Raw genomic sequence first — 20571 nt, 5'->3', positions numbered from 1 at the left:
GCCAGGAGCAGCCCCTGTGCCCCTCGGTGGTGAGAACCAGGACCATCAGACTTTGCTAGTGCGGCTGGAAGGCAGAATCGCCGCAGTTGGGGACCCCGGGTCGAGGCACTGTAAGACCCCAGTACGGAAATGGGTCTGGAGCCCTAACCAGGGAGGAGGCTCCTGGAAGACCTTGTCAGTTCCCTTCATCTTCTCCTGGCCTTCAGTAAACTATCTGGGGCAGGGAGAAACTGATGCCTAAGTGGCTGCATTGTGGGAAGTTTTAGGCACGTGCCATCCACACCCCAACCCATCTGAAGCCCATCTGTGCCAGACAAAAAAAGGGCTGCCCGTAGAGTCTGATAAAGCTTTTAATATTTAGAAGTTGGGGCACTTAATTCTGGTACTCCTGGCTCTCGGGTGATGCTGCCCCCTCCAGCCGTGGGCAGCTGTCTGGGTCCACAGGGGCACTGGTGATGATGATGGGAACCTTGGCCTTCACACTGGTCAGGGACCAGGGCAGGTGGACCGTGCTGACCAGCTCGTAGTGGGTACTCATGATCTCGCCGTCCCGCATGCCGCTGCTCACGGACAGCACCTGCGGGAGGTTGAGGGTGCTGACGATCTTGGTGGTGTTGAAGGGCGTGATCTGAGTGTTGGCCTCCTGCCGGAGCAGCTCACTGCTGTCCACCCGAGACCGCCGCTCTGCACTGGGGGTGAAGCCCTCACATTGCACGTGGATGTAGAGGGCGAAGGTGACCATCTTGATGCACTTGCTGGTCTGGTTGTTGATCTCCGTGGTGAAGACGACCCTCTCCCCCGGAGTAAAAGTGTTCTTTTCCATCTGGATTTGGAGGCAGATGGCGCCCTGGCTGCAGCAGTTGTAGGAGACCTTCTTCTCAGCCTCCACCAAGAGAGGGGTCTAGAAGGGGGGATGGACAACTGTGAGGGATGGTGGACACAAGATCTGCTCGCCTGCCTGACATTCCTCCATCATAGCTCCTGCAAACCTCGAGCTTTTGGGACTTTCCTAAGTAAGAGGCACTGAAACAGGATCTGGAGCCTTGGGGATTTGGCAGCCAAAAGCCCGGCATGATCTCCCGGCTTGCCTTAATCAATACCCTTTGCCTTTCTGAGTACCAATTTCCTCATCATAAGCCTAAGAAATCCACAAGACCCTGGCTTGACCCCCACCTCCCATGCTCACTTGCTGTGTGACCTTGAGCAAGTGCCTTGACTTCTCTGGGCCTTGGTTTTCTAGAAGACAGGAAATGTCTCACAGTCTAAGCCCAAGACTTGGGGCTTACCCAGGCAGTTCAGACTTTAGGAGAAAATATTACGGGCTCTGAATCATGAAAGGAAAACCGTAGCGTTGAAAGTATGTAGTGTGGGGGCACCTGGGTGGCTCAGTCGTTAGGCGTCTGCCTTCGGCTCAGGTCATGATCCCGGGGTCCTGGGATCGAGCCCCGCATCGGGCTCCCTGCTCGGCAGAAGCCTGCTTCTCCCTCTCCCACTCCCCCTGCTTGTATTCTCTCTCTCGCTGTGTCTTTCTCTGTCAAATAAATAAAATCTTTAAAAAAAAAAAAAAAGAAAGTATGTAGTGTGTTTAAATAAATGCCTCAAAACGCAGCCATTCTATCAACTAGTCAGCTGCTGATGTGCAAATAAAGTCGCACATACATTATATTTAATGAGTGGCTTCGGTGACATTTTACTTTTTATTTGTGGATAACATCTTAAAGGATTTGATGTGATGTGGCAGGGGGGGCGCGGGGGGCCTTAGAATGATCACTCTCCACTTTTGCTGGCTTCCGGTGTCTCCTTGTAGAGAAACTTGATACTTTTACAAGCGTGCGTGCGTGTGTGTGTTCTCTTTCAGCATACCGAGAGAGAGAGAGAGAGAGAGAGAGAGAGAGAGAGAGAGAGAGAGAAAATAGTGTGAAAAATACTGCCCAAACTCCCCTCCCACTTCCCATTAGTGACATCAAGTTGTTCACTTGAAATTGGCCCTGATGGGTGTTATTTTCACCAGGGAAATTGGGAAACATGACACATCACGGCTGGTTGTTAACCATTTCCTAGTACAGCACGGCCATATTCCTAAGACCCGCTTCATCAGCATTTACAAATTCTCCTGATTTGTTTCAGACCTCTGCTCATTTACAAAATGAGATTGCAGAGTTGCACAACCATGTGAATGTACTCAACACTAATGGTTAAGATGGTAAATTTTATGGGCGCCTGGGTGGCTCAGATGATTGAGCGTCTGCCTTTGGCTCAGGTCATGGTCCCAGGGTCCTGGGATCGAGTCCCGCATCAGGCTCCCTGCTCCTGGGGAGCCTACTTCTCCCTCTGCTTCTCTCTCTCTCTCCCCCTCTCTCTCTCCCTTTGTCTCTCATGAATAAATAAATAAAATCTTAAAAAAAAGATGGTAAATTTTATGTTATGTATATTTTGCCACAATTTAAAGTAAAAACATGAGAGATCTGGTTGAAGGCCCCAGGGACCCCCTCCCTAATGCCATCCCCTCATACTCCTTGGCTCCCTTTATCCTGAACTGGGGGTTTATTATATCTGGATTTTTAAAAAAGATTTATGCATTTATTTGAGAAAGAGTGAGCACAAGCAGGAGGGCAGAAAATTCTGCCTCTACCTGGTTGAGCCCCATCATGGGGTTGCTCTCGGCCATGAGTTGGTGAACTTTTTCTGGAAAGGAACTGATGACAAATATTTTAGGCTTTGCAGGCCACACACAGTTATGTGTCATATACTCTTCCCCCCCCTTTTTTTTAAATCACCGCTCATGGTTAAAACATAGATTTTAGTATCGTGGCAAAGAACACAAATCTGTATTTTCATCTTCACCTAGATCTATGAAAGAGAAATATGTTTCATGAACTACTACTTATGCCTGCTGGTACATTCTGCTTTATTCCATTTATTGTATTCATTTAAAAATGTTCATTGCGGGGCGCCTGGGTGGCTCAGTCGGTTGTGTCTGCCTTCGGCTCAGGTCATGATCCGGGAGTCGCGGAATCAAGCCCCACAGCGGGCTCCCTGCTCAGCAGGGAGCCTGCTTCTCCCTCTGACCCTCAAAATGCAGCCATCCTATCAACCAGTCAGCTGCTGATTTGCTCCCCCTATTTGTGCTCTCCATCAAATAAATAAATAAATAAAATCTTTAAAAATATATTCACTGCAACCCTCTGGATTTGTTTTCCTGTTATGTTTAGTCTTTCTTTATTCTATTATTTTGCTTTATATAAAACCAACATTTTGTAAACATTAGCTGGTTGTAACCCACCAAATTAAATTTGTTCTGATAAATTCTATATTCTACTTATTCACAACTATTATATCCTGTCCAACACATTGATGTTATAAAAAACAAAGCTGTTGTAACCCACCATATTTATATTTTGTTTTATTCTTTCATTTTTTAAAAAAAGTTGATTGCAAGGGGCGCCTGGGTAGCTCAGTTGTTAGGCGTCTGCCTTCGGCTCAGGTCATGATCCCAGGGTCCTGGGATCGAGGCCCGCGTCCGGCTCCCTGCTCCGCGGGAAGCCTGCTTCTCCCTCTCCCGCTCCCCCTGCTTGTGTTCCCTCTCTCGCTGTCTCCCTCTCTGTCAAATAAATAAATAAAATCTTAAAAAAAAAAAAAAGTCGATTGCAAGCCACCAACCATATTTTCTTCACTTCCTGTTCTACTTATTTTATTCTCTGTTCTGTTTTCTTATTCTATTGAAAAAAACACACACAATGTTTGCAACCCACAAATTGACTTTTTTTTCTGATATTTTCTAGTTTAGTCTTGCATATTCTCTCATTTTATACAAATATACTTGCACCTCGCTAAACTGATTTTGCAACCCATGATCTGGTCGTGACCTGAGGTTTGAAAAACACTGCTCCAGATTGGATGCCTTTCCTCTTGGGAGACCTGGGGCTGACCCCTGACACCAGGTGACCTCACCTCTACCCTTGCCTCTGGCCCCCTGGCCTCCTCAGCCGTCCCCTCCCCCCCTCTCCTCCAGGAGGCTAATTGCAGGCAGTTTTATTCTAAATCCCTCCAGTCTTATTCGAAAATTCCTCGCATGCGTTAGGACCCTGCGGGCATTGAGGAACTTGCTGCCCTAACTCAAGGCCAAGCCGGTAGTCCCGGCCTGTACCTGAGAGAGGGGCCCAACAATTCCAACAGTGCCCAGTGGAGACTCCCACACGAGGTCAGGCAGGGTGGCCAAAGCGCCCTGATTCCCAGTAATGTTGGGGATATACACCCAACACTGGATTTCCTGGATCTGGGAGTGTTTGGGAGCCCCGCATTCCTTTGGCATATGTGAAGCTTTGGGGGGATTCATCCAAACAGTATTTATTGTCATCAGCTTGGTGACAAGTCCAAGGAAAACCCATAGCTGTTAAGACGAGCCTGGTCCCTGCTCTGGCGGGGTTGGGGGGAGGTGGGGAGATGGACACACAGTCGGCTCACTGAAAATGAACCAGGTCATTTCTGTTAGGGACAGTGATGAGGTTGTGGCTGGAGGCAAACCAGGGGTGTGAACTAGGGAGAGGTGCGGTGGAGGCTCCCTTGGAGCCAATGGTTAGGAAATGTCTCTGGGACAAGCTCCTTTCCCAAATGGTACCAGCTGTTGAAAGAGACAACACAGCTCTGTCTTTCAAGATTCTAAAGGTACAAAGAGTAGAGAGGAGGTGGGGATATTGGAGCTCATGTGCAGTGCTGGAGAAAACGTAAAAACAGTCCAGCCACTGTGGAAAACAGGCTGGGGGCTCCTCAAATGTTCAAGGGAGTGATCATCTGACCCAGCAATTGTACTCCAGGTATCTAGCCAAGAGAAACAAGAAGATACATCCATGCAAACATGTAAGGGAATGTGCAGAGGCGTGATTCACAGTAACCAAGAAGTGGAAACAACCCAAGTATCCATCAGTGCACGAATGGATACACAAAATGGGGTCCAGCTGGGCAATGGAATGTCATTCAGCCGGAAAAAGGGATGAGACACTGACCGAGGAGGTGAGTGGACATATCGTATGATTCCATTTCCATGAAATGTCCAGAACAGGCAAATCCACAGAGAGAGGAAGGGGATTCGTGGTTGCCACGGCCTGGGGGAGGGGGTATGGGGAATTCGAGGGGTGACAGCTAAGGGATCCAAGATTTCCTTTTGGTGTGATGACAGTGGTCTAAAATCGACAGTTGGTGATGGCCGCACAACTCTGTGAACACACGGGAAGTCATTCAGTTGTACACTTTCAATGGGTAGATTACAAGATATGTGAATTATAGCTCAATAAAGCTGTTGAAAACAATTGGAAGGAGAAAATGTTTGCTCCTCCTAGCTCCCCGGCTCCCCTCCCGGGGGGGCATGTCTGTTGCTAGTTTCTGTGATCTCCTTCCGGACACGTTTGTTACACCTGCAAGGAAGTACATTTCTCACTTGTTCTGAACTTTGCTGTGCTCACTCAACCCAGTGACTTAGTAGAGGTCCTGATGCTAAGAGCTGCCTTGTTCTGCCTCTGTTTCTCTCTAACTTACCTATAGAGCATTCCTTTGAATATTCCTTTGCTACTTTTTAATTCCCTTAGCAACGAACATTTAGGCTGATTCCAATTTCTTGCCGCGAAAACATTGCTGTGGGAGGTCGCAAGTGAAAGAATATCAGTAGGAGAAATTTCTAGAAGGGAAATGGTTGGGGCAAAGTGCATGTTCATTTTAATTTGAATAGATACAGCTAAATTGCCCTCTGTTGGGGTTGTGAGAGTTTACTTAGCCAGGTGAGTGCCTACATGGCTTCTGAACAAAGATCTGAAGGATGTGGGGGAAGGATAGGAAGGTCATATTATAGTGTTCCAGGGGGAAGGCAACAGCCTGTGCAAAGGCCCTGGGGCAGGACCAGGCCTGGTATATTGGAGGGAACAGTGAGGAGGCCTGTTTGGCGGGAGCAGAGAAAGCGGAGGGGAGAGGGGGCAGATCATGCAGGGCTCTGTGGGGGGGGGGGGGGGGGGCTTTGGCCTTTACCCTGAATGAAATGGGAGACCGGGAGGGCTGTGGGCGCAGAGGAAGGTCATCACCTGACGGTCTCTGGCCGCTCTGAGGACAGACTGTTGGAGGTCAAGACTCTGCCTCTACCCAGGGGTGTCTGGGTGGCTCACTTGATTAAGTGTCTAACTCTTGGTTTCAGCTCAGGTCATGATCTGGCGTTTGTGGGATCAAGCCCTGCGTCAGGCTCTGAGCTCAGCATGGAGTCTCCTTCAGATTCTCTCTCCCTCTCTGCTCTTCCTTCTGCCTGCACGCGCTCTCTCTCTCTCAAATAATTTTTATAAATCTTAAAAGACTCTGCCTCTACCTGGTTGAGCCCCATCATGGCTCACTGCACCAGAGTGGTAACCTCTGTCCTGGTCCCCCAGCTCCTGCCCTCCCTCTGCCCCCGATTATCTATCCTCCCCAAAGCAGCCAGAGGGCATCCAATGATGACCCCTTGCCCACCAGGGCTCTTACCTGCATCAGGTGAAAGTCCAAGTCTTCCTGAGGCCTCTTATTACCTCCCTGCCCTTACTTTCTTCCCTCTCACGTTCTCCTTCACTCTGTTGCAGCCATGTGGCCCCCTCACTGTTCATCCCACACGCCAGGCACAGTCCTGCCCCAGGGCCTTTGCACAGGCTGTTCCCACCACCTGGAACCCTCCACCCCAGATATCCCCATGGTTTCCCCGCCTCTGCTCTTTCAGTTCTCTGCTAAAATGTCACCTCCTCCAAAGGGCCTCCCTTGCCCAGTCTGGTTAAGACAGTACTGAGCAGTTGAAAAAACACGCTATTTTCATATCCTCAAAACTTATCTGTAATAACTCCTGTTGCTACTACGATCTTGATTTTTAGATCTTCCCACTTACGGGGGCACCTCCTGGGTGCGCAGACACCGCGCTGAGCACTTTGCGGTCTTCATGGGCACCCATCAAGGGAGGTATTATTCTTCTCATTGTACAGATCAGGACAGTCAAGGCTCTGGGAGGTGTTGTGAATTGCCCAAGGCCATCTAGCTAATGAAGTATCTGTCAACGAAATCTCAGGCTGGGTCTCACCCAACCCCAACATTTCACCCCAGCTTCTGCCTCGTGCCCCCTGCACTCTAGATTAGCTCTGACGGGAAGGCCAGAGAAGGGCCATAGTCTGCTCAGGGTAACACAGGGAGCAGGTGGTCAAGTGGGCCTTGAGCTCAGGTCTGGTCATCCCAGGGCTGTTCCACCCCTCCAAGCATCTGCCCTTCCTGGAACCCTCCAGGACCATCCCAGGAGGTTGGCCGGGCTCGAGACGATCCCTGTGACATATATAATAACACTGGTGGTGGAAGCAGCAAGATTCTTGGGGCCCACCCCCCAGCCCGTGCCAGGCACTGTGGGAAGTTCGGCAAGCTAGGCACTATCTCCCTGCCCATTTCACAGATGAGGAGACAGAGGCACAGAGAGGCAACGTCATTTGCAGAGGATCGCACAACAGGAAGGTGGGGGCTCTGGGATTTTTACCTGGATCTTGAAAACTAAAATCCAACCCCCCCCACCCCCGTCTCAGCCACCATGCTCTGATAACAGAGTCCCCAGGGGAGTGACTTGGGGCCAACGTCACTCCACCCACCTCGACTTCTATCTCTGCACCTGGGCCTCCAGGAACCATCCAGAAAACCTCCTCCTCTGCTCAGCAGACCAGAAGCCAACCCTTTTCCTTGCTTCTTCTGATGGGGGCACCATCTCTGTTGTCTGAGGGCTCAAAGACCCTGGAGCGTCACCGGGCATCCAGGCCTCCCAGGTCACAGGGGAGGCCTCTGAACAGCCTTGACTTACTATAGGGTCAAGGACATTGGGGCCCAGTCATTCTCTGGGGGTGTCCTGGGAACTGTGGGGTATTGAGCAGCACCCCTGGCCCCCACCACCTCCATGGCTAACAGCACCCCCCCCAGTCCTGTCAATTGTAGATGTTCCAGACACCACGCTGTGCCCCCTGGGGAGGCAGGATTATCCTGGTTGAGGGGCCCCCCCGCTGGCTTAGTTCCTACCCCAGTTTCAGATTCACCTTTTGTGAACTCGCTGGACCCCCCGGAGGAGCCATCAGCACCTTTCCTTCTTCCTGGTAGAGGCCAGCTCTGTGTCCTGCCCTCCCACCTGCATCTGGTGAGCTTGGAGGACAAGCCCCACCGCTGCCCCTCCCCCATCACTACCTGCAATGGGTTTTCTTTGTGGAAGTCCGAAGTCCCTTGAACCAACAAGTACATTCTCTTCTTCGCCAGTATGTGCTCCCGGCCCATGCAGGAGGCTTGCACGAAGTAGAAGACGTGGCCAATTTTGCTGACGAAGGTAGAAGGAAGCCTGGGAGGTAAGCTGAAATGGAAGTCAAAGGTGTGGCTGCCTGCACTTAACCAATTATCTGAAAGCAAAACACACCGAGGCCATCAGAAGGTTCTAGAATCTTTTCCCTTTTTTTTTTTTTTAACCCCCCCTTCTTTATTTGTTGTCTTGGCAGGGGCTTTGTCCTGGGCCTGGCCCACCTGTCCCTGAGCTAGGCTGAGTTCTGTGCTTTTAGGGATCTGCATGATCCATAAATATTCGGCCTAGGCCTCAGCTGGGCTGGAGGGAGATGCCTGGGTGGATGAGGTGGCTGGGGTGCTCACCCCTACTCTGGCTCTGAGAAACTGGAGGTCCAGCACATTGGTTTAACAAACCCCTCTTGAACCTCTTTCTGTGGGCCAGAGGCTGTTTTAGGCATTATTCTCAGCAGTGAGCAGGGCAGCACAGCTCCCTGCCCTCACAGAGCTTGGCCTTCAGTGCGCAGCATACAGTAGGTGCTTAACATTGGTTGAGTGGCAACTGAGGGCCAGGGAGAAGCTCACACGGCCCCCATTTCTGCAACCTCCCCTGTTTTATTTGTTTCTTTCATTCGTCCAAAAGCCTCTCATTATGGTGTCTTGCCCACCGGATGGCAATCCCAGTGACTCCAGGGACCTTGTTTGTTTTATCCATTGTCCCACCCCCAGCCCGTGGCCCAGGGCCATGTGCAGAAGGTGCTCAATAAATGTTTGCGAAATAAATGAGTGAATCCGTCAGAGGCTTGGGCTTATGCTTTTGAGGGGAAATGCTTGGCAATGGGAAAGGGTGGTACCTGATGCTGGGGGTGTTAGGGTGGGGAGTGTTTGGGTTGAAAAAACACTTACAGAACACTTACTGTATGCCCCACACTATTCTAAGCCCTTTATATACCATTCAGTCACTAAGTCCTCAAAGCAATCTATGAGTGACCCCTTCTTCTGGTTCCCATTTTCCAGATGGGTTAATGGGACACAGAGAGGCAACAGGACTGCAGAGCAGTAAGGGCTGGTATGTTGCCATTCCTCCCCTAGACATCTGCACGGCTGGTGTCCTTCCCATCACTCAGATCTGAGCTCAGTTCCCTCTCCGAAGAGACCTCTCCATGACCTCCCGATCTAAAAATTTTAAAAGTCTAAAATTAAACTTTGTTCAGCCAGGCGTTGGCCGAGAGTTGTGGCATACCTGGGAACACTCCCATGAGCACATTTTGGAAAGGACATGCGGCTCACAGGCAGCTCAGCCTCCCTGACGTTTGTCCAGACCGTGGGACTGAACCTGCTGGACTTGGGGCCTGGTTATTCTCTCCCTGGAACGTCTTCCCTGCCTCCTCTCTCTTTCCCTGGGACCATAGGACTCCTTGTCTCCTTGGCATTTCACTGCCAGAGGGAGATTTATCTGTCAAATAATAAGACAGATTTTTTAAAAAGATTTTATTTATTTATTTGAGAGAGGGAGAATGAGAGATACAGAGCACGAGAGGGAAGAGGGTCAGAGGGAGAAGCAGACTCCCCGCCGAGCAGGGAGCCCGATGTGGGACTCGATCCCGGGACTCCAGGATCACGACCCGAGCCGAAGGCAGTCGCTCAACTAACTGAGCCACCCTGGCGCCCAAGACAGATTTTTTTTTTTTTTTTTTTTTGGCCTTCCCAAGTGGTCATTGGGCTAAGGATAGCATTTTTCCCCCCAGGGAAACGACTTTGAAAGTTGATTTCGAATATGTGGGTTCTGATCAGCTCCTCATGTCTTATTATTTTCGTGTTAAAGTGTATCTGATGGTCATTGTTATACATAGCTTCCCTCCTGGGGAGGAACCAGGCCTCTGCTATCCCTGGGGGTTTGCTGATCCACTAGCAGATGTGTTTACCTTCCAGACCCAGGTTCCTATTATGGCTAGAGTTGGCGGCTGGCTTTGTCCTTACCCTCTACTGGGAATGTCTTCATCTTGTGCACGTAGTCGGCCTTGTTGTTGCAAATAACATCTCTGCTATAATCACGGGATGCCCCGATTTCTTCATTCCACTCCACATAACCCCTTCCCACGAGCTCCACCTTCACAATAGGGTCCACCAGGGTGCTGTTCAGGATTAGAACCACCTGCCCTTTTATGCTGGAGCCGGCTAGGTAGACTGCATCCTTGGGCAACACTAATTCGATCGACTTCACCACAGACATGGGGGGTTGGGATGGGAGAGAAACATCCTCCCTCCTCCCCCATGCCACTGAGATTTCCGGTTCCTTTGCCGCAGTGAAGTCACCTGTCTGTGACATCATCCAGCCAGGGTTCTGGGAAGGGGGTCCCTAGTGGCTGGGATGGGAGATGAGGCTGTTGTGCAGGGGTGGGACAGCTTGGGAATTCCAAAGTCCTCACTGGTGTATGAAATGATACCTTACCCCTTCTTCCTAGGATATAACAGATAAATAAGCCAAACCAACCGCAAGGCCCTAGCATTCCTGCCCCGTAGGGAACACCTGTCATCTTGCCGGGAGGTTAGAGGCCTGGGTGAGAAGAGCTCCTTATGAGCTCTACTTAGAGATGGGGAGGAATGAGGAATGAGCCCCAAGGTCTTTTCTGCTCTATCAGATGGCCCCCAAATGTGGTATGTGCGCTTCTCAGGGTTCATACACTGGTTAAGCTCATACACAGTCATTGTCATTTTAATGGCTCTCTCTATATACCAACCAGTCCCTGTTAGAAAAAAATTATAGAGGGGCGCCTGGGTGGCTCAGCCGTTGGGCGTCTGCCTTCGGCTCGGGTCATGGTCTCGGGGTCCTGGGATCGAGCCCCATGGCGGGCTCCCGGCTCGGGGGACAGCCTGCTTTTCTCTCCCCCTCTACCTGCCGCTCTGCCTGCTTGTACTCTCTGTCAAATAAATTAAAAAATCTTAAAAAAAAAAGAAAAAGAAAAAAATTATAGATATGGCCAGGACATGAAATCTGGTGTGTCCTGACTGAATGCTTAGAGCATTGTGTCCTCCATCTAAACACGAACACCATCTCCTCACACATCTGACATTTCTCTTTACACCTGTGTCTCCCCCATTGAATGGGAAGTCCTTGCAGGGTGGGACTTAGTCTCTGTAAGCTTTGTGCCCACCAACGTCTGCTTGACTCCGGGCCTGGTTCAGACAAGAGGGGTGGCAATAGGTTTGTTGAGTGACTTAACGACCTTCAGGAATATATCATTTTGCAAAAAGGAAACTGAGGCCTTTTGCCCTCTAATGGGTTTCCTGGTGCCTAACTCGCCCATGGGCTGATGCCTAAGCAGGAGGACCACTGGAGCAGAAGAGGTGGCAGGAAGTGTCCATTCCCCAGACTCTAGCAGGCCTCCTTCATTGTCTTTGTTGTATCTCCCTTTATTATTTCATGTGATGTCTTTTGTAGACATTGCCATCTTGTCTCCCTGAGTGGTTTGTAAGCTTCTTCTGGAGAGGCCTGGCATAGTCTTTCACTCATGTTTGTTAACGAACCTAGGCAACCTCTCCAACTTTCTCAAAATGACTGGAGAAATGGGGCCCTCATTTCTTTCTGCAGGGAAAACCAGACCTCTTTTTGAGTTACTTGAGATATCCAAGGGGCCTGGGCCGAGCCCTGCTCCAAATACACCTGAAGAACGTAGTCCCTCTTTTGGTCCTGTTGGATTTTTGCAATAGTACGTGCAAACAAATGATGTGCTCTCACCAGGAATAGGCCAGGTTCCCGTGGCCGATTCTCAATGTGAAAGATCTCATCTGCCTCCCAGACTCAGGGAGGCCTGCCTGATACCTGCTCGTCCCTGAGATTGTGGTCTATACTTGGCTGATGACTGTGAGTCCAGAAAGACACTCAGTAGCACACACGGAGTCCTGAAGTTGGAGAAAGTTAATAGCAAATTCTGGACTTTGGATTTTGGACTCTATCTGTTCCCTATGACTTCTATAACAAATCCCCACAATTTTAGTGGCTTAAAAAACACAAATTTATTCTCCTATAGTTCTGGAGGTCCGAAGTCCAAAATGGGTCTTAAGCAGCTAAAATCAAGGTGTTCTAGGGTTCTAGGAGAGAATCTGTCCCTCACCTTTTCTGGCCTCTATAGGTTTCCCACATTCCTTGTCTGTTGGGTCTCATCATTCCAACCTCTACTTCCCTTGTCATTTCTCCTTCTCTGACTTGGCCCTTTTGCCTCTTTCACTTGTTAGGACCCTTGTGATGATTTTGGACCAGCCTGCATCATCTAGGATACTCTCCCCCACCGGAAGATCTTTAATTTGATCTCATCTGCAAAGTCCCTTTTGCCACGGAAGCTACCATATTCACAGGCTCAGGGATTAGGATATGACAAGCTTTGTTAGAGGGGGGACATTCTTCTGCCTACCACTTGGAAGAACAGCAGAAGGACCAGTGCCTAGAAGGGACTCTGCTCGGGTCCAGAGAAACCTGTACACACAGAAGTTGGAGGCCATCACTCTTCTGCTTACAGCCTTCCCGTGCTGCTCACTGCTCTCAAGAGATAAAAGACCAAAGGCCCCCTTGAGGCCTTAGATGACACCTCTCTGACCTCGTCCCCTCTCTGCCCAGCTACACTGGCCTCCTGGCTGCTCCCCCTACATTTCTAAGCCTTTTCCGGCCTCTGAGCTTGCCCGTCCCTCCTCGACCCATCTGTCCTTGGTTTCTATGTCAGATCTCAGCTCAAATGTCATCCGTTCAGAGAGGCCCACCTCTCCACCTCAACCAGAATGTCCTCTCTGCGCACCCACACATGCCTCTCCAGCTACTGTCCTGTCTTCATCGCTCACAGTGGTATCTGAAATGATTTGCTTTACTGATTCATTTTTTGCCTGTCTCTCCAGACAAGAAATTACCCTTCTGGAGACCACCAACAGGGTTGGCCTTGCCCATTGTTGCCGCCCCCACCCCCCAGCTCCGAACACTGTGTCCAGGCGCTTTGTAGGTGCCCAGCATGGGTCACTGTGTGCCCGCCAAGACTGGCCAGAGCAGAGCAAGCAGGGTGGAGGGGGCAGGGCAGTCCTGCCCGCCTGGACAGCGGGAGAAGGCGGGAAAACGAGGCGGGAAAACCCAGCAAACAAGCCCTGCGGGTGGGTAGGGTGGGGAGCTCTAGCAGGCCCTGATGCCAGGAAATGGAGCTTGGGGCCATCAGGCTGGCCATCGGGGTACAGTCTCGAGAGGGGCCCCCACATTCTACTGCAGTGTTTAAACATTGATTCCGGCCTTCCTTGCCCTCCTGGTCAGCGCATGCCCGTGCCCCGGGAGAGGGGCTGTGGAAAAGGACTTAAAAGGTCAGGGGGACTCTACCCGGGGTCCCTGCCCAGGGGTATCCCTAGGGCTCCTGAGGGACACGCAGAGTCGGGGGGGGCCAGCTCCCGCCACTGGGTCGGGTCGCACACTGGGTGCGCCCAGCAGAGCGCATAGGGCTGGGCGGGGCCGTGGCCCGCTGGGCGGAGTGGGGGTGGATGGAGGAGGGGGCGCCCCCCACCCCCTTTCTCGCTTCCCGCCACTGCGGCGGCCAATCACCAAGCAGGAGCCCGCCCCTGGCGCGGCCTCCCGCGGCCCCGCAACTCCCAAACGCCGAGTTTTCGCGGGAAAAAAAATCAGAGCAGCTGGCAGCGCGGCGGGCAGTGGTGGCCGTCCAGGCGCTCCGGGTCGCAGGCAGGTCCGCGCGGGGTCCGGGGCCACGCACGCGTCTCTATCGCCATCCCCAGCCGGGCCAGGCGCGCAGGCAGGAGAGTGGATCGAGGCGGCCGGAGAGGTGAGCCTCCGACTGATCGGGGTGCCATCCTGGGCCGGGGGAAGGGCCCGGCGGCACCGGGCGCGGAGACTTTGCAAAACTTTCGGGAGCGGCCCGGGGACGCGCGGCCAGTACCAGCGCACTCGTGCCCGGTAGCGTGGCTGTTCTCCACGCCGTCTCGGGCTCTGCCCCCGCCCTGCGGCCCTTGGGAATCGTCCCCCGCAGCCCGGGCGCCGGCAGGGGCGAGAGGAACATACTCAGAGCCCCGCGGGGGTCGCGCCGGCCGGGTGGGGGAGGGCCTGGCGAGCCACAGGGGAGGATGTCAGGCTCCGCGCCTGCGCGCGGGCTGCCCTGGGATTCAATTGTCGCGCCCGAGCCCGATTTCGCGCGCCCTTCGTTCCCCGGGCGCGCCTGGGCCAATGGGGAGCGGGCGGGGCGGGGCAGCCGGGCGCGGCGGAGCCAGTGAGCGAGTCGGCTCAAGTGAAGGGGGCGGGACTTGGCGCGCGGGGCCCCTCGGCCTGTCCCGGCGGTGGGGGTGGGCGTGGGCTAGTTGGCGTGGCCCGAGCGAGCGGGCGGGAGAATAAGAGGGGCTCTGGGCTCGTGGGTCTGGGTCCCGGGAACGCGAGCCTGCGCGTGTGGCCGCCGCCGGGCCGAGGTGAGAAGCGCGGCGCGCGCGGGGGCGGCCGGGACGGGGCGGCCGGTTGCCATGGCCACCGCGGGGGCCGGCAGTGTCGCGCACGCGCGCGGGGGGAGGCGGGGGCCGCGGGCACCCAGGGTTGGGGGCTCCAGGGTCGGGGGGGTGGTCCTTCGCCTTCGGTCACACTTAGTTGAGTTACTGGGACTTCGGAAGTTCCAACCCGCGCCGGAGTTTTGGGTTCTCCTCTTGCGTCAGTATTTATCCAAGGAATGAATGAATGAATGAATGAATCAATGAACGAACGAAGAAACCTGGTTCCTCGCTATTTGGCTGTGTCCTCCTTACTTCTCTGGATCTTGTGTGTCTCCCCCCCCACGCCCCCGCCGTGAAAGACGGAGTGGGTTGGACTGAGTGGTCCAAGATGCCGTTTGCCTTCCCCTCATTCACCCTCCCCTCCTCGTTCCTGCGCCGTTGCTGGTCGTTAATGCGTTAATTTCTTCATTTACTCCGCGGGGCCCTGGTCAGCTGCGGCTCTTCCGCGGACCAGCGCGCTGGGAGGGCGTCCTGGGAGTTTTCTAGTGTCCACAGACTGGACAAAAGCCAAGATGACCTGAGCATGGCACGGTGTGGTGGCGGCAGCAGCACCACTGACCCAGGGGTCCCGCTCTCTCGCCTTCAGCACCAGCAGATACCATGTGGATCCAGGTTCGCACCATGGACGGGAAGGTGGCCCACACTGTGGACTCACTGTCCAGGCTGACCAAGGTGGAGGAGCTGAGGAGGAAGATCCAGGAGCTGTTCCACGTGGAGCCAGGCCTGCAGAGGCTTTTCTACAGGGGCAAGCAGGTAAACCCGCCCTGTCGGCTGCCGCCCGCCCAGCACCTTTGTTCTTGCCTGGTCCAGGCGTCGTACATATACTCTCCCCGCCCCTCGTCCGGTCCCGCTTCACGTCTCCACAGAAACCTCAAATGCCTGAGCCAGGAACAAAGGCTCCACTCGCAGATCGACATACCGGGCAGGAAGCTGGCACTCCAGTCCCTAGCATTTGGGCTTTTAAGTCTGCCCCCCCTCCCCGGTTTTTTGAAGCTTCTCTCAATATAATTTCTAGAAAAGGAAGTTGGAGGTGGCCAATGGAGGACTGATGAATTTCGAGGAAGAGCCTAGAATCCTTTCTCAGTAGGACGGAAGGGACCAGGTTTTCCTTTGAAACACACACCGATGGCCCCACAGCTTGCACCTATTTAGAGTTTGACCCCACAGGGTCTGTTTTCGAGAAATTTGGATCAGCTTGTTCAGAGGCTGGAGATGGCGCTTGCTGGTCAGGAATTTCTGCCAGGAGCTCGTGCTTTCCTTGGGGTCTGCGGGCCCCGCTTTTCTGCGTCCTCTCTCCTTGCTCTCTCCCTGGCCCCTGGTAGCGTTTAAAATGGTCACCCTTGCTTTCTCAGCTGCCCGCATTTGGGACACTTTCTCCAGGTGTAGTGGGGGGTTTCCGTTTTTGTCTGTGTCTTTGTGGGGGGCGACGGAGCATCCTACTGTGAGTGGGATTTCCCCTGGTAAGCTAAGATGGTACGGCACAAAGTGTCGGTCCCGTCTGCAGGGGCCATCGTGGAGTGGGGTGCACCGTAGGGACAGCGGTGGCTTGGGGACTGTGCCCTGGATTAAAAGTCTTCAGTTGGGCTGCGCGTGCCTGACTTTGTTGTTGTTGCGTTTTGAACTGGGTACTGCCGCCATCTGGTGTCTCCACTGAGAAATAAACACTCTGCGCCCGGCCGGGATTTTTGGGGGCTGGGAGGATCCAGTTTGCTTAACTCGAAATGAGACCTGATGATTAATTTCTTGGGCTCGTGGTGCCCTTGGGGACCTTTCACCTCCTTCCCGGGAGAGACGCGATGACTTGAATGTCTTTAGAAGCTGAGTTAACCCGCTCTGCCTGGGAAGGGGAAGCCGGTCCCGCGGACTCGTTGGCCTGCGCGGTGAGCAAAGGCAGGGCTGTGAGTAAGCTCTGCCGAGGTGCTCTCTCCCGCCGCCTCCGAGGGCTCATCTTTTGTGGTATCCAGACTGACTTCGATTAGCCACTCAATCTCTTTGTTCAGCAGAAGGTCCTTTCACAGAGTTTCTGAGAACCCTCGGGTGTGCCTGCTAAGCAGGTCATGGTGTGTTTCAGAGGTGGATCCGATCGAGTCCTCTAAAGTGGGAGGATCTGGGAGCGCCTGCCACGTGCCAGGCACTGTTGTCACATTTCCATCCGGCAGAAAAGTTTGCAAGAGCCACGAACCCCCAAGCACCTACCCCTAGAGCTTCCCCCTGACACTCGGCCACATTCCAGTTAGCACGCTTTCTCTGTCCTCCTGTCTGCCCGCCAGTCCGTTGTAGTTTTTGGAGTGCGTTTCAAAGTAAGTTGCAGACGCAGGTTCACGCCAACCCTGAGCACTTAAGCATGCCTGCCATTGACTAGGGTCCAGTACGGATTTGTGGGTCTCGTCTTTTTTAGGTAACACACATATATAGCGAGATATGCACACATCAGGCGGACCATTTGGAGTCTGGACAAATGTCTACACCCACGAAACCAAACCCCCATCTCCCTTCATTTGTAACACGAGATCCAACCCATACAAAAGCCCTTATGCCCCCTTGGAAAGTTATAAAGCCCGATGATTCTAGGAACACCTGGGGGCGGGAGACACGCAGGGTGTACCTTTAATTGGCGGGCCATCAGCGATGAGAGTTGGAGCTTTTGGCGCTGCTTGCTCACAACACGGCTTTCACATTTAGCACAGGCTTCCTGCTTCCCCCGTGACCTCTGTGACCGCCGCCCGATCCCCCGCCTGGCGCTCCGTCCCCACTCGGCAGCTTCGTGAGGGAACGTGCAGTCGTCTCTGTCTTCCGGCCGAGGAAGCCAGGCCTAGAGCGTGATGCAACTTCCCGGGGCTGCTGGCGAGGCCCTGGCCTGGCTGCGGGGAGGTGGGACGGCGAGGGTGGGGGGGCACGGACAGACAAGGCTTATGGCGGCACCTCCCAGTGAGCCAGTGAGTCGAGTCTGCAAACAGACTAGGCTAACAGCGATAGAAAGCAGCCTAGTTTCCAGTGGGCGGGGCAAGAGAGCTGTTTTTACAGAATGTTCTAGAGTGTCTTCGCAATCCTTTCCCCCCCTTTTTTTTTCTTCCTCCCTTTTAAAGAAACATGTCATCGCAGTCCAAGGTCTGCAGTGAGGTTGATTGAGATGATAAAGCAGAACATAGTTGAGCCTTTCTTCAGGATATGGGAGGGTTTCGAGGCCGGCTTGTTTGGGCTGAATAGGTTGGCGGTTATGTCGTTTGATTGGCGGAAATGCAAGGAGCCGAATGGGGGCAGGGACCCGGGCCGCAGGCCCAGCCTGGGCAAGGGCATAGAGGCATCTGGCGCCTTTTTCTTGGCTGCCCATAAAAATAACAATAGCTGTCATTTGTGGGGACTCCAGCACGTTCAGGTGCCGGGCTCTGCCCTTTACATAATCTTCCCCGGGTCCCCTGCCCAGATGGCCGCGGCCCAAGCTCCGAGCAGCTCTCCCGGTGTGGCTGGTGCGGGGCTGGGCGCAGCCAGCTCGAGGTAAAGGCACCGTGAATCAGCTCCGGGTTTCTCCCCGTCGGCCTTGCTGACGTGGGAGGCCGGCTCATTGTCTGGAATTGCCCCCAGTTGAGAGGTACTAATTTAGTAGGTAACTGACATTAGGAAAACAGCGAAATCGGCTTCACTGGCCTCAAAGGCCATGTTAAGGTCCGTCTGAAAGATCAGGCTGAAATGGTGTCCTGGGAACGGCCTCGTGAGGGTCACCCGTGTCCTAGCACACCACCAGTTCAGAGTGGCTTTTCCCGAGTGCTTGTCCCTGAATTCCCGAAGGGCAGAGCGGGGCAGTAGGGTCCTGTCCTTAGGCTGTGTGAGGGAGGGTCCCCTTCCCCTGGGAGGGCTCCCAGCTGGAGGGCTTGCCCTCTAAGCCAGGCGTCAACAAACCCTTTATGTAAATATTTGTGTCCTCGAGGACGGTTCACCCCTGCCATTGGAGGGGGAAGCAGCCACAGACAGTATGCAAATGAATGGGCATGTCCCAGTCCAATAAAACTTTATTTACCAAAACAGGTGCAGACTAGACCTTCAGACTGACTGTAGCTAGCCAGTTACGCCCTATCGTGCTTCCATCCAGCGTCCTTAGTTGGTGATCCAGGTTTTACTGTGAGGAACGGCACTGCTGTGGAATGTACTAGAACAGGTCCCTTAGAGCACTGTGTGGCAGGGTGTACAAGGCGTTTGGTCTCAGGACTCCTTTCCCCCCTCCAAAACCAGTTGAAGATCCTAAAGAGCTTCTGTTGACGGGTGCCTGGGTGGCTCAGTTGGTTAAGTGACTGCCTTCGGCTCAGGTCATGATCCTGGAGTCCCGGGATCGAGTCCCGCATCGGGCTCCCTGCTCAGCAGGGAGTCTGCTTCTCCCTCTGACCCTCTTCCCTCTCGTGCTCTCTCTCTCTCTCTCTCTCTCAAATAAATAAATAAAATCTTCAATAAAGTTTCTGTTGATGTGGAGGGGTCACATGTGGCTTAGATGTGCTGTCCACTCTGCTCGCTCCCCCCAAGGTGGGAAGTTGTGTTCCCTCTGCCACATCTGGGCTCCTGCTTCATGCAGTTTTCTTCTCTCCCATCTCTGTCCGTCTGTCTTGTCTGCATGTTGGGTTGCTGCCGAGCCTGGAGGCTGAGCAGGACAGGTGAGGGGCCAGGGCTACACCCCCAGGAAGGGGGGTGGAGCCGTTTCCTGCTTCCTCCCTCTCAGCCTCCCAACTCAGCCCAACAGGCCCTCGTCAATGCCCCCTCTTCTCCTCTAGCTGTAAGTCCTTCTTGGTATGAGGCTCACTGTCCCCTCCACCTCTTGCCAAAACGGCTACTTAGAGCCGACCGACCCAAGAACCACCACTTGCCAAACTGAGGGACGTGTGTTTCCTGCCTCTGGGCAGCACCCGGCACCCTGTAAAGTATCCCTTGAAAATGTTACGAGGGGGCAGAGCGTGGACAGAAACGGTAGACATGGCAAGCTTTAATCTCGGTCTCCACCAGGAACCAACATGCCTAGCTGTCAGATCGTATACGTGTTTACTTCGCTTTTACACGGTGCGCGTGGCCAAAAATTCCAAACGTCCAGAAATGTCCAGAAAGCATACTTGGATTAAAACAGAGAGGAAGACATAAACACTGTGGGCAGTTTTGTCTTTTGACCTGAATCTGCTGTATAGGGTTACGTGCCCCAAATCATACATATGTGTCCTATTAGGTTTGAGGGATTTTCCATGCAAAGCTTCCTTCTACAAGTTGTCAACTTCAGGTTTAATTTTAACATCAGGACCTCTAACACGAGGTACAGATCATCTGTCGTGCAGTGTTTGTAGCTTTTATTAATACCGTTACTCTTGGTGGGAATTTTTGGATTTTTTTTTTTTTTTTAAGACTTTAAGTAATCTCTACACCCAACGTGGGGCTCAAACTCAACAACCCTGAGATCAAGAGTTGCATGCTCCTCCAACTGAGCTGGCCAGGCGCTCGAGAACTTTCGGATACTGATAATGAATCTGAATGTAGAACACGTTGGTGTGGGGCAGGCCTGGGCCCAGCCTCTCCCCCACCGTGGTTCCCAAACGTTTGTGCACAGCTTTGGGCAGGCAGGGTGGAGGGATAGGGGGACACAACACACACCCTCTCCTACAGCAAAACAGTTGTGCAGCCTCCCTGTTGACTGCAGGGGCCCTTCTGGAAAGTTCTAGAAATGGCCGCAGGAAGCAGCCAGACCAGCTGTACCGGGAGGCAGAGCCCTGTGCCAGCCTCCCCCAGCCTGAATGCCCCCTT

At 53.2% G+C, this 20571-nt stretch overlaps 2 protein-coding genes across 4 annotated transcripts in view; one reads left to right on the top strand and one right to left on the bottom strand.

Annotated features, from left to right (window-relative positions):
- Nucleotides 1-332: 332 nt before the first annotated feature.
- Nucleotides 333-12692, bottom strand: ARRDC5 (arrestin domain containing 5). The gene is made up of 3 exons (XM_025861071.2): nucleotides 10270-12692; nucleotides 8206-8411; nucleotides 333-901 (listed from the first exon to the last, which is right to left on the bottom strand). The coding sequence occupies exons 1-3, from the start codon at nucleotides 10619-10621 to the stop codon at nucleotides 374-376; spliced, it is 1086 nt and encodes a 361-aa protein (XP_025716856.1). The 5' UTR covers nucleotides 10622-12692; the 3' UTR covers nucleotides 333-373.
- A 1278-nt stretch (nucleotides 12693-13970) lies between these two features.
- UHRF1 (ubiquitin like with PHD and ring finger domains 1) overlaps nucleotides 13971-20571 on the top strand; it is a 30991-nt gene continuing 24390 nt past the window's right edge. The window contains exons 1-2 of one of the 3 annotated variants that reach the window (XM_025861068.2): nucleotides 13971-14093; nucleotides 15389-15555. In XM_025861068.2, coding sequence (XP_025716853.1) covers nucleotides 15403-15555 — 153 coding nt within the window. In that variant the 5' untranslated portion in view covers nucleotides 13971-14093; nucleotides 15389-15402. Of the gene's footprint in view, nucleotides 14094-14609; nucleotides 14728-14820; nucleotides 14960-15388; nucleotides 15556-20571 lie in introns of those variants that run through there. The other 2 variants (XM_025861069.2, XM_073887283.1) reach the window with 2 other exon arrangements.

Source organism: Callorhinus ursinus, unplaced genomic scaffold (genome assembly GCF_003265705.2).
Source record: "Callorhinus ursinus isolate GAN/ISIS: 27379988/994484 unplaced genomic scaffold, GSC_fseal_2.0 scaffold77, whole genome shotgun sequence".
NCBI classification, from domain to species: Eukaryota; Metazoa; Chordata; class Mammalia; order Carnivora; family Otariidae; genus Callorhinus; species Callorhinus ursinus.
This window is presented reverse-complemented; position numbering and strand designations above follow the sequence as displayed.